This window comes from Apis laboriosa, unplaced genomic scaffold (genome assembly GCF_014066325.1).
Source record: "Apis laboriosa isolate Shangri-la unplaced genomic scaffold, ASM1406632v1 scaffold64_cov150, whole genome shotgun sequence".
Lineage (NCBI taxonomy): Eukaryota > Metazoa > Arthropoda > Insecta > Hymenoptera > Apidae > Apis > Apis laboriosa.
Window position 1 is genome coordinate 540593 of NW_025224011.1, and position 14155 is coordinate 554747.

Sequence of the window (14155 nt, forward strand, 5' to 3'; positions counted from 1 at the left end):
TGGCACTGATTTCATAATTTTTACTTTACCTCTATCTTTTTCTTAGTATTTATTTTCCTTGTCTTATTCAGTTTAAAATTTAATTTTGATTTCAACGATTACAATTTTATTCTGAATTAGTAATGTAAAAAAAATAATATTAAAATAAATAATTCTTAATGTTCTTAAGATATAGAAAATAAAAATATATTAAGTAAATCTATTGTGTATAATATAGTATAATAATAGTATATATGAAAAGTAATAGAACATTTCAAAACTTTATAAATAAACTTTCAAATTCAATCATCTTTTAAAAGAATTATATTATTTTTTAATTATAATTAATAAAATTAAGATATACAACAAATGAATATTCAAAAAGATACAAATGAAAAAAATGTTTTGAAATAATTCAATTATATATAATTTTATAATAACATTGTACATATAATATAACAATGTACATATAAAAATTAAAATATAGCAAAAAAATATTTTGTTAACATTAATAAAATATGATAATTGTTTTTTTGCATAAATTTATATAAATAATAAAATAAATTTATTTCAATAATTTGGTATATTTTAATAATTTTATATTTCCCATTATTATAATTTTATTATTTAAATATATAATTAAATAAAAAGATAATACTTATTTAATAATATTAACTACTATTAACAATTTATATTTATAAGGAAATAAGTATTATGTGCATGTAATTCATTTAAAAAATTATGTTTTTATTTACAAGATTTTTGTATATAATAACATATAAAGGAACAAAAATTAACAATTACCTATTTTGATTTTCACCATCAGCACTTGAATTATTTGCAAGAATTTTATTATCTTCAGTTAATAAAAGTTTCTTTTCTTCTTGTAAATCAGTTTCCTGTTCTGTAACTAAGAGTGATTCTGGCATTTTCAATTTTTTTAATTGCGAAGAAGTTGTATCTATCTCTGTATTTTCAAATGACGATATTTCAGAAGTTTTATGTAACATTAATGATTGTACATTAGAGATTGGTAAATTTTTCTGAATTGGCAATAAAGGAGCCAAAGGTTCCAGAATAATATTTCTGCTTAAATATGTTATTCCCTGCAAAAAAAATATATTTATTTTTTTTCATATCTGCATATTATTAATATACTTTATGTTGTAATATAATTTTATTATATTATAATAATATATATATAATTTTATAATATAATTTTATGTTATAAAATTTTATTACTTATTATTATTTTATACCTCTGTTTGTAATAAATTTTCTGAAATTCCTAAATGAATTGCACTTTGGTTTGGAGGAAAAATAGCATGAATACAATACTGTACATAAGGAATTAATTGTTCACTTAAACATTCTATAAATTTGAGCATATTTTCTCTTTCTGGAGCTGCAAAAGCCTGAAAAATAAAATAATATTGCAAATATAGATTTATTTAATTAAATTATAAATTAAAGATATATATTTACTTGCTGTTCTTGTTTATAAAAAATTAATATTGATTTTACTACGTTTTGTAAAGATTCCTGTAAAATTTTTGTACAAAAAACAGAAAGTGCTATTGGTGGACAAAGTCGTATTTCATTGAAAGCTGATATAAGACCATTACAATATTCAGCTAAAGGATAAAATTCTACCAATTGTTCTGGTGGATTTTCCTATAAAATTAATCCGTAATTTTTATTCATATTATTAATATGCAAAAAAAAAAATATTATATATGTATATATATATATAAAGACAAATATTTACTTACTGATTTAATTGTAGTAGTCATTTTAACATTTGTCTTTTGTATTTTATTAATTAATGTAAATGACTCCATATCTTTTTCAAATTTTTTTGTAGTTTTGCGAACACTAGTTTCAAATTTTTCTCCGATAACACGTACAAATATATCGCACATTCGACCAGTAAAATCAACACCTACTCTACCAAATGATAAACCAAAATATGTACACTGACCCAAAATAGAATCTATTGATGTCACACCAGGTAAATCTTGTTCTAAAGTCATTAAAAATTGTGATATCTAAAAAAGAAAAAAAAAATAAAATTATATTAAATATAATTTTATATTCATATATATAATCAATAAATAAATGTTCATTATACCTTTTCTTCAATCCAATGATAAAATATAGCACATTCATTCACTGTTAGATCTCTTCCTGGTTCATCATCATTAAACATAGCTTTATATTGTGTTATTATATTAAATAAATATATTCTTGATAATTCTATTGTTTTTGTGATATGAAGATTAGCTAAATAAAAATATTAAATATTATTAAATTATCTATTTAATAATGTTTCATACAAAATTAACTTACAATCATCTTTGGGTATAGCAGTCAAAAGACTTTGAAGCCAACTATCACGAGCTTGTAAAAATTTAATACGTAATTCTGGTTCTGTAAAAGCATCCATTGATCGTAATAATCCAACAAGTTGTAGACATCTTGCAAGTGGTAAGTCTCCCCTTAATGAACCAACAACTTGTCCTACCATACCAGACCAACTACTTTCAATTTCTGCCACTATGGACTAAATTGTTAATAAACAAAATGAAAATGAATTTTTTATATTTTATAAGCATGTTAAATCATACCGATATAATTGGAATATCTCCATGTTTAGTTCCTAATTGACGTGCATATTGAGATAATTCTAATGCTTCATTATATTGATTACTCCTTAAACAAGATTCCATTAATTGAGGCATTTCAAGTACTTCAAGTAATTCTGCATTTCTTGTTAATGTTAAGCTATTTATTCTTCTATGTGTATTTATGTCTTTTGATGTATCACAAAATGATTGGCACTTTTCCACAAATTTAGGTATTTTTTGTACAAGTCCATCAAGTCGATTTTCAGTTTCATTGAACTTAAAATTAAATAACATATTTTTATTATTGTGTATTTTAATGTATATGTGTTTATTACAAATATATTAATATTTAAATATATTAATATAAAAAATATTAAAATCTATAATATTACTTGTTTAAATATTTCTCTAGAACTTTCTGCTGTTTGAACAAAAGTTTTATAATTTGCAAACACTAAGTCTTGTGTAGTTTGTAATACTGATGTTTTCTCATCATCTAAATGATTAGGTTCTTTATCTAAAAAAATATAAATACTTAAATTCCGATTTTAATAAAAAAATTAATTAAGGAGTATAAGAAAAAAATTCTTACTAAGTTGATCAACATCATAACCACCAAGTTTTGATAAATATTGATAAAAATCCGGATTTTCTTTCCATGATTCTATAAGAATAGACAAATATATACATATTTTTAATTAAAAATTAATTTCAAACAAACAATGTAAATACATTATAACATATTGAATATATTTTTCACGAAAAAACAAAAATATATTACCTGGTATACCATTTGGAAATACAAGATTTATAACATTTTCAGTTTCGATATCCATTTTTTATTTAAATAATACATTTGTATATTCCATAAAAATATTTAAATCATTATTATGAATTGCATGTTTCATAAACACATATTACACATCTAAAATCTTGTTTTAATCTTACGAAAATATCTTGATTGTACTAGTGCAATTATTGGCTGTTCATTGCATCAATGATATGAAAGTTCAATAAAAAAAGTTTAGTATTTTTAATTCTTAAATGAATTATTAATATTAATGGAATTGTAAAAAAAGACAGAATTTCAATGATAATTGTAATAAATTTTCGTCAATTAATTGAATAATAAAATATAACAATATATAATTGATAAGAATACATGAATAAAATATATTTACAATAATATTATTAATAAATTTATTTAAAATAAAATTATTTTAAAAATAGAAATTTTTAAAACATTGAAATTTTATACTTAAATATTTTTATATAAATCTAATTTTTAAAATAAATAAAAAAATAACATTTAAAATAAAAATTGAATCTTTTGAATAAATGCAACGATTATGTATTAATATTATTATTATATTTAATTCATATTTGTAAACAATATTTATATTTTAATTTCGATTTATGTAAAAATTTTTCTTAAATGTATAGATATGTTACTTAACAGTATATGTATTATATGTATATGTGATTATTACATTCATATAGTATTTAATTATTAGCTATGATACAATTTAATTGTAATAAATAGTAAAAATTAAAATTATCTATATTGAAGATTAAACGATATTTTTCAATATTAATTTCATTCAATACAAAATGATATTAAGCGTTCTTAAACAGGTAATTGTATATATTGTTTGATTAAAGTAAGGTTATATATATATATATATTATTAAATAAAAAATATTATTAATATAATATAATATTATTTATCATAATTTATATGAGAATAAAATGAAATTATATATGTAGTTTACAACATATTATCGATGTCCGCTATTTAACAAAGGAATAAGATTTTATGGTATATATGAACCACCATATCTAAAGGTAAATGTTTATATTATTATTATATTGTTATACTTTATATAAATTATATAATATAATTATATTTAATATAATTTATTATGCTGATATTATGTTGATATATCATACTTATGATATATCAATTTATTTTTATTATTATAGAAAAAAGAATATGAAATACCAATTTATCCTGTTTTAAATATACAAATTAAAGGATATAAATATTCTCTACTTGAAAGTTATCAAAGTTTTATTCATAAAATAGCAAAGGTACTTGATATTACTATTGATGACAGGTAATATTAATTCTAATTTTTTTATAATAAATTATTTAATATTATTTTAGTAACATATTTATTTTTATAGTTTTGCTTTTCCTCATAAAGAATTTAAAATAAAAAAATTTAAGAAAAATAGTACAGTAATTGATGCTGAATATCATTTAAAAATTTATGAGAGAGATATACAAATATCAAATATATCATCTACATTATGTCCTATTCTTATTAGGATATTAGAAGCAACATTACCTGAAGGTGTTTCATTATCTATACATGAATATGATCCAATTCTAAAAAAGAAATGTATAATCCCAAACAAAGAATTGCTTGATCTCAAAACAGAATTACAAGAAATGACAGAACATAAAACAAAAAAAGATTAATAATAAAAAATTTAATATTGATTATGTAAGAATATATAGCTTGTTTAATTATAATTTATTATAATTTAAACAAAATATTTTGCAAATTAATAACACAAATGAATTTCATAATTCATGTAATGAGATATAAATATTTTAATAATAGAATTCAAAAAACTTTTATTGCATAAAAATTATATATAATACAAAAGTATATATATTCTTTTATAAATTTTAAAAATATGTAAATACAGTCTTATTTATATATATATATATATGTATATATTTTTTTTTTTCATATTTGAATTTTAATCTTTTTTTTTATAATAAACCAAAGTGTACAACTTTTATTTTTGAACTTTCTTCTGGTCTTGAAGATTCCTTTATTTTATCGTTAATATCTTCTTCTTCTAAAAATAATATATATATTTGAAAAATATTATGATTATTAAACAATATTACTCACTTGATAATGGTTGAAAATCTTTAAGATAATCTTCATTTCCAAGGCATAATGGAAGGCTTTCTGCTAACTCACGTTTGGGATCAGTTAAATGCACTTGACTAATTGTAGAACGTTTTTGTTTATGTGATTGCCCCTATCAAATTTGATAAAGAATAAGCACATATATAATAAAATAAATATTATATATTATTGATTTTTAATATATTATTTACATACATGTAATTATGTAAATAATTATTATATAATAAATAATACTTACCGTACCAGGTACCAATATATGAGTCACTGTATCTGAAAATTTAACCTTTGGTTTTTCATTTGTTGCTAATGTTGTATCTGTGAAGGTAGAAAAGGGAGTACAGGATATAGAATTAGATATAGGAGATGATATAACAGGTAGAGGTGGAATGTTAGAAGATATCTTAGATTCTTTATTAACACTAGTATTTGTACCATTTTGTGATAATACTAATTTTGAATGTCTTTCAAATTTGTTTTGTATACCATAAGGAGTAGAAAATTGTGAATTACTTAATCTCAAATTATTAGTAGAAGAATGCATATCAATATTATCACAACTTCCATGAAGTGAAATGCAATCAAAATCATAATTAAATCTATATCTAGAAGATTTAATATTATTATATTTAAATTGATCTTGTAAAATATTAGATGTTGAATTTTGTTTTTGTAATAAATATGAATTGACATTTCTTGTTTTAATAAATGAAAATTTTCTAACAGACTCATCAATATCTGCTAATCCAGATGTACTCCTAGATAAACGAAGATTTTTTTTTGGAAGACCTTGAAAATAATTTGTAAATGAATTTGTTAAAGAAGGTGGTGGTGGAATATTAAAATCCACTTTTTTTGTTAGACTAGATTGTTGTAATTTCATATTAGAATTATCTTCACTATTAAAATTTTTTAAATTACTATTGCCAGAATCTTGTACTTGATTTTCAAGAAAATTAAATGAAGTAGAGGCAAGATTACTATGATTGTTATGAAAATTAGATGTTGATTTATTTATTACAATAGAATCAGGAAGTGCTTTAGACATAATATCATTCATTATAACAGATGATCTTATGCTTTTTAGAGGAGATGAAGCAATATTTGAATCAGATTTAGTAACTAAATCATTAAAAGAATTATCATATGAATTTGAAGTATCCATACCAACTGTACTGAAAGATGTAGACATAATATTATTATCTATATTATCTAATGAAGATCTTAATAAATCAGAAGAAACATCTGATGTAACTGATTCATATGTTGGATTATTAAAAGGAGTTGACATAAAACTGTTTTCTTGTATTAAATTTGCTGTTGTTGCATTATTAGATACATCATCAAGAGAAAATTGCATTTCACCACATAAAACTTTGTTTAATGCAGTATCTACAGAGTTTTCATTAAATCGATTAGATATTCCGGTTTTTCGTTCATTTAAAGATAAACTTCCAAATGAAGTTGTCATTAAATCATCAGAAATATTATTGAAAGATTGTGAATTAGAAGACATTGTAGATACTGGTATTGAATTTGTATGAATTTTATACAGTGGTTTGTTAAAAGATGTTGATGTAAGAAATGTATTTGAGAGGGAAAGATGTGATGAATGATTAAAAGAAGTTGTGACAAGAGTACTATTAGGCATGTTGAAAGATGTTTCTAAATTACAGTCAGTTTTTGCATCAGATGATACATCAGTAAATGATGTGGATAACAGATTTTTATGAAGAGGATGTGGATGGAGAACTGGTAAAGGTGGAATTTGATTATTGGATTCTTTCTTATAATTATGATTTTTCGATTGTTTCGTATCAGTCTGATTTTCTTTTGAAAAATTTTCACTTTCATCACTGCAAGATTCTTCTCCTTTATCACTTATTGAATAAGAACAAATTGAACAGGATGCTCTAGAACACGTAGAATCTGAAATTTTCAGAGTTTCTTTGTATAATAGTTTATAAAATAAAATTTTCTGTAAAATATTTAATTATATAACTCTTACGTGAACTATTGCAGCTGTTTGATCGACTTAATATACGTTCGGCATTTTCTTTTGCTGCAGTTGCCATTGCTGTATCATTTACAACTAATGCATAAAAATGTATATCCATAAAAAGATCATGATCATTTAAATCTATAGCAAGCCTAAAAGCTTTTTCAAACATATGATACCTACAATATTTAAAATTAGTTTTATATATTATATGACTATATTATGTTTTTAAAAAATAAAGATATGCAATACCTTAATAAATGATGGAAAAAACGTCTTGTCAAATCTCTTATTTCATCTCCATATTCTTCTTCAATAGCTTGACTTATTGGTTTGATAGGTACATGGAAACTACCCAAAGCATTCTGTATGAGATCTATAGAAAAATAAATTATTTGCATTATATAAAATAAGATAACTAAATTGTAAAAATATATCTTACTTTCACGTTCTGTTGTCAGTGGTAGTTTAAATAAATAATTTACAATCTGATTTAATGCATGCATACATGCACGAGAATGAGTATCCCAATTCATAGCTAGTAATAAAGAAGTTGCTTGTTCAACTTGTGATAAAGATAAATATCTTTTGACTAATACATCACCGGTGAAAGAATTCCCTTCCAACATTTTTATAACACCAAGAGATCCTCTATTAATATATTATATTAATATTTTTTTATTTGTTATTTGTTTTATAAGAAATGTTTATAACTCATACCGTTGAAAAATTATTAACAATAAAGAATTCCCATGATTATATAAATTAATATAACAATTTAAATCATTTTTTTTATTCCATTCCATACGCAATAATGCTGGCTGAATTCTACAATGTAAATAAATATAAATTATTCAACAATTTTTATTAATTTAATAAAAAAAGAATTAAAATAATACCTAAAATACGAAGATAAATCAAGAATATTAGCTTGTGTTGCTTCTTCACTTAATGTTTGACTTTTAATACAATTTAAAGCAATGTCAAAATGTTGAAGTTGTCCTTTATCATTTCCAACAACAAATATTATTCCATCATTATGCCATGATGACAATGTAGGTATCTTAAAAATTGGATAATTTAGAGATATAATGATTTTTTTAGTTTTGTTATTAAATTTTATATATATGTTCATAACTTACAAAAACTGCTTTTACACTAGTAGTAGTAGCTCTAGTTTGATCATAAATTATAATAGAACCATCTATACAGCATAATAACAACAATTCTTGAGTTGGTGAAAATTTTACACAACTTGTATGTGTAGGTAATGGGATAGATACTACTGCTATTCTTTGAAGTTTATCTTGTTGAGAAACTTCATATGTACGCCATTCTATAGTTACTTCTCCCTAAATTATATTTATGAGTAAAATGCTTAATTGGAAAATTAATATTATATTATTATTAATAAATACTATTACCTTTCGCGATACTTTTTGTTCTACAGAATGAATAATATTATCATTGCATACATCAAACATTATACATAAAGGATCAAATTCACTACGTATATAACAAATTAATTCTAATTTTACTCTAAAAATAAAAATATATTATTTATAAACATTTTTATTACTATGAATAAGAATTCAAATGTTTATTAAATATTAAAAAATTAAATTAAATAATTTTATACCCTATTAAACGATAAAGATGTATGTTAGCACGATCATGTTCTTTTACAGCAGGACTCCAAGGATAAACTTCATTCATAGTAGATTTCCACCAAATTAATATCTAAATTTGTAACAGTTTATCATATTAATATAATATATAAATATTATATATTACATATTAAAATTAAAAAATAATAAATAATAGAAATTACTAATTATGATATATGAAAAATAATTTACTTTAATTCAACAGTTTTTAATACAAATATAATTACCAAATCTCCACATTTATTGGTCTGAACTTTTTTATCCAATCTGCGACCATTAGGACCAAATAGATCAATTGTAGACAATTTTGGTTCAAGTTTATTAATTTTATCAAAAACATGTCTTTTTGATCTTGTAAAATGTACAATAGTTATTTGATTATCATTATAAGTGCAAAGAATATAATTTTTAGTGATTATCACTGTAAATATAGATAGTAATTAAAGTTTCTTAATAAATAGTTTCTTAATTATAATTTTAAAATAATTTTAATATTAAAATTATATATATATAAAATTTAAAAATTATATAAATAATTTCTTAATTATATAAATATAAATATATATAAATATATTAATTATATATAAAAATAAATGATTACCATCTGATATATGATCCAATAATTTTCCTATAAGATATTTATCAAAAGTTATTTTACAAATGTCACCAGTGTCTATATTAGCTTGTATTTGTATTAATAATGCATTATTTAACATTAATTGTAAAGTACAATCATTATACCATTGACAATATACAATTGAATTATCCTTTAATTGTTCCTACAAAAATCAATTCAATGTAAGATTATAAAACAATATATATTTTTTAGTATTTAATTGCAATTTTACCTCTAGATATTTAATAGAATCTTTCAATTTATTTCCTTTTTTATTTGTTGGGACATATATCATACCACGTTTCTGACAATAAGATTTTTTTCCTTCTTCATGTATATGATCAATACGTTTATCGTGATATCTAAAATAATAATATGAGATTTGCTTTTATTATAATAATAATAAAGATAATTATAAATAATAATAATAAAAATTATTATATAATTATATAAATATGGATAAAATTATTATCTTATAATAAAAATATTTTATAATATTATATTTTCTATTTAATTTTATTAATATATTTAATTATTAACATAATTTATAATACAAATAAATTAATCTATTTTACCGAAATGCACCAAAATCTGTACTCTTTATATTGATATTATCGTCGAAAGTCCATAAGTTTACTTCTCCTAACAATGTAAACATTATAAAATACTACAATTCTAAAACCATTGAATATTCATATCAAAGTATTCACAAAGAAACGTCACGTTAAGCTTAAAAGAATTAAATTGAATTATATTAGAATTAAATATAATAATATTTAACATAAAAAAAATTAATATTTTATTTACGATTATTGGGACTTGTTCTTCACCATTTTATTACAGAATACTATATTATCGGTATATCATTTCGATTATAATTATAAAGTTAACTATAATATTGTTATATAAATTGTTATATATGATAGTGTTACACGAAATTGAAACATTTTAATTATTAATGAAATAAATTTAAATATCATGATAACAATAATAGTTCAAAAATCACAATTATAAACGAATTTTTTAAATTGTTTTTTTTATAAAATATCATTTAAAGCATTTTTTAATATCTAAATCTTAAAAATTTTTTTTATAGATTTCGATAAAAATAAAATATATTCTAAAATATTTATATAAATATATTTCAAATATTTATATATTTAATAGAATATTCATTTAAAAAATAAAATTTTAATTTTAAAATTTATATATTTAATATATTTTATTTTTTAAATCAAAAATATTTGAATACAGTTTTATTTATTTAAATTTTATAAATATTTTTAAGAAAATCTTCAAGGTAAGTGACCTAACAATATAAATTTAGAATAAGAAAGAAAAAGCAAAAGTAAAAAAGGATTAATATATAGGTTATTAATTTGAAATAAATAAAAACTTAAAATATTTACCTTTTTCATTAAAAAATTTAAATTTCTTTCTTTCATTGAAAATATTTTTAAGTTTAAAACGATATACATATAGTACTTACATATATCTTAATCAATTGAGGATCTTATTAATGTAATCATAATAATCGTTTGTTATTTTCAAAATTTAAAATCGAATATAAAATTAAAAAGAAAATACATGATATTAATAATTTTTTACTGCTATATTAATATAAAAATATATAAAAATTGAAAAACTGAAACTGAATCGAATTATTAGTTATTAGTATTATTAATAATTTCTTTTTTGTAATTGCTAATACAAGTGATATGTAAACCGATAAACCATCCAATAAACCGTGCGAATATACCATATGTCACATGTCTCATAATAATACTTCGATTCATATAGTGTGCATATGATTGCAACCGTTTACATCACGTAAGTACTTGTATTACATTTTGTATTCTCAGGATAACTTTTATTATCTGAATATCTTAATTAAGATTATGTGTATATATATATATATATGCATGCTAATATTTAAACTGTTGTACAATTTTCTTAGATATATATATATATATATATTATTTAATGACATTTTTAAATATCTTACGGAACTCTTATGTAATTTATATTGTATTGAATATATATATATTTTTATTGAAAAATCTAATATAAGTTTAAATTGTTTAAACTTAATATTTTTATATATGTTTTGATCTCTACAATCAATTTTTCAAAATTATTACATAAATATTTTTATATATCAAAAAAGTCGATTTCATTTAATAGATTAGAAATATTCATACGTATTTAAAATATACTATTATTATATTATTATATATATAAAAATTAAAAATTACAAAATAGTAATAAAATTCATTTCCATTAATGATACTTATTATAGATTACTATAATAAACGAAACGATAATGAAAAAAGCATATTATCCTTATTCGAAACAAAAAATTTGTTGAGGTTAAATTTAAAAAATTTTTAATATTTTATAAATGTCAAATAATAATATAAGTTATTAAAATTATATAAGTTTAAAAAAGTTAAAGTTATATAAATTAAAATAATATAAGTTATTTCATTAGCAAACAAAGATATTCTATATACATATAAACAAAATTTTTTTCTTCAAATTATTTTAAATTAATGTAATGTGATAGATTTAATTATTAAAATAAAGATATTATCTTAATTAAAACAAATTATTTTTTGTTTTGAATGAAATGTATTAGAAACAATACTATACATATATACATATTATTTTCTGCGAGTTTCGATTTATCGAAGAATTGTATAATGAATAAGCTTTTCATTATCGATTTACCGAAGAAACTGTATAATGAATAAACTTTCGTATGTGATGAAACTTGTTTCGATTCCGCTAATTAAACTTTCTAGAATTGACTATTCTTAGTTACTATGGATTTATATATAGTTTTAATTGTATTTATTTTGTACATTCATTGGAATATATCTACATACTTGATTTTGGTTATAATCACATTCGTAAGACCTTATAATCATTTAATATTTTATAAAATATATAAAAAATATTTCTATAATTATAATTACTATATATATATATATATATATATAGATCTAATCTATCTATAATTTTTTCTAAAATTAATTTAATTATAAATTAATTTTTTTCAATTTGAAATATAAATTCAATTATCAAATCTTAATTTGAAAGTGAATTCTTTGCATTTCTATCAATTTTACTTTGAAACGAAAAATATTGATATATTGAACGCAAAAAAAAAAATGTACAATATCAACAATTTTTTCAATGGAAATAGATTTTTTTCAGTTGAGTTATACGATATACGAAACAATACAATTTTATTTTGCAAGAGAAAAGAAAGAAAAAATAATCAAACAGAAGTTACACTTGTTTATGCATCGCATTCTAAACTTTAAATGATTTTGAAAATAAAAAATATTTATGTCAAGGCATAAAATCATATCAATATCAATGGCAAAGAGATTGAAAAAATTTTAGCTTTTTTTTTTTACAACAGATTTATATTTGTCAAAAAAATATTTTTTATTTTTTTTAATAAATTTTTTTTTAAAAATAAATTACATTTATAGAATAAACATCAAGATTAATGATCAGATGTGCACTTTGCATTTTTTTTCTTGTTGATGATAAACGGGATTAGTGACCTAACGATAAGCTTGATTATAAAAATTATATTTAACTTCATAGTATATCAGCTAAATTATATACTTCTTTACTCAGGTATTTTCAAAATGCACTTTTTATGCAAGAATAAATTTTAAAATTATTAAAAGAAAAAAAGATTATATTTTTCAATAATAAATAGCATAATCGAAGATTTTAAATATAAAAATATTTTTAATTATTTAGAAATTAAATATTGTTTAATAAATTAAATTTTAAATAATTAATAAATGGAAAGGATTTATAATATCTTTTAGAAAATTTATTCTTTATTTATAAGTAATCTAAAAGTATAATTATTTCTTCAATATATTCTATTATCTTGTAAAGAAATAATGTAAAATATCTTTAAAAGTAAGTACAATTCTATGAATTTGCAGATAAACATTACAGAAATAGTATATAGAAATATAAATATATACTATAAATACATATCTTACAAAGTAAAATCTGAATCTAATCAAAAGATTTACAACCATTTAGTTAACTTTAATACAATAACTTTAATACACAATTTAATACAAATTTAGAATAAAATGAAAGAGTTGAACATTTTCATTTTTTTGAAAAGTTTCATCAAAAGTTCTGTAGAAAATTGCAAATATAAAAATATATTATTAAAACAATCAAATTAACTTTTAGATTTTTTTATCTGCAAATATTTTTGACAAAATTTATATTGATTTTTATTCAGATAGAAATATAATTGTGTGTATATATAT

At 19.9% G+C, this 14155-nt stretch overlaps 3 protein-coding genes across 3 annotated transcripts; 1 reads left to right on the plus strand and 2 right to left on the minus strand.

Annotated features, from left to right (window-relative positions):
- Nucleotides 1-705: 705 nt before the first annotated feature.
- LOC122718536 (conserved oligomeric Golgi complex subunit 8) lies at nucleotides 706-3564 on the minus strand. Its single transcript, XM_043943641.1, has 10 exons — nucleotides 3388-3564; nucleotides 3199-3270; nucleotides 2999-3123; nucleotides 2607-2882; nucleotides 2329-2542; nucleotides 2111-2262; nucleotides 1752-2027; nucleotides 1465-1653; nucleotides 1239-1394; nucleotides 706-1085 (listed from the first exon to the last, which is right to left on the minus strand). Exons 1-10 carry the CDS (start codon nucleotides 3440-3442, stop codon nucleotides 780-782), a joined length of 1821 nt encoding a protein of 606 aa, XP_043799576.1. The 5' UTR covers nucleotides 3443-3564; the 3' UTR covers nucleotides 706-779.
- Nucleotides 3565-4217: 653 nt separating this feature from the next.
- On the plus strand, nucleotides 4218-5192 carry LOC122718573 (39S ribosomal protein L48, mitochondrial). The gene is made up of 4 exons (XM_043943712.1): nucleotides 4218-4241; nucleotides 4374-4451; nucleotides 4590-4723; nucleotides 4794-5192. The coding sequence occupies exons 1-4, from the start codon at nucleotides 4218-4220 to the stop codon at nucleotides 5089-5091; spliced, it is 534 nt and encodes a 177-aa protein (XP_043799647.1). The 3' UTR covers nucleotides 5092-5192.
- A 142-nt stretch (nucleotides 5193-5334) lies between these two features.
- LOC122718487 (WD repeat-containing and planar cell polarity effector protein fritz) lies at nucleotides 5335-10623 on the minus strand. The gene is made up of 15 exons (XM_043943562.1): nucleotides 10412-10623; nucleotides 10069-10198; nucleotides 9822-9999; nucleotides 9448-9641; nucleotides 9193-9293; nucleotides 8978-9092; nucleotides 8696-8905; nucleotides 8453-8616; nucleotides 8274-8381; nucleotides 7996-8204; nucleotides 7806-7929; nucleotides 7563-7732; nucleotides 5796-7483; nucleotides 5537-5669; nucleotides 5335-5480 (listed from the first exon to the last, which is right to left on the minus strand). Exons 1-15 carry the CDS (start codon nucleotides 10492-10494, stop codon nucleotides 5392-5394), a joined length of 3696 nt encoding a protein of 1231 aa, XP_043799497.1. The 5' UTR covers nucleotides 10495-10623; the 3' UTR covers nucleotides 5335-5391.
- Between the last annotated feature and the right edge of the window lie 3532 nt (nucleotides 10624-14155).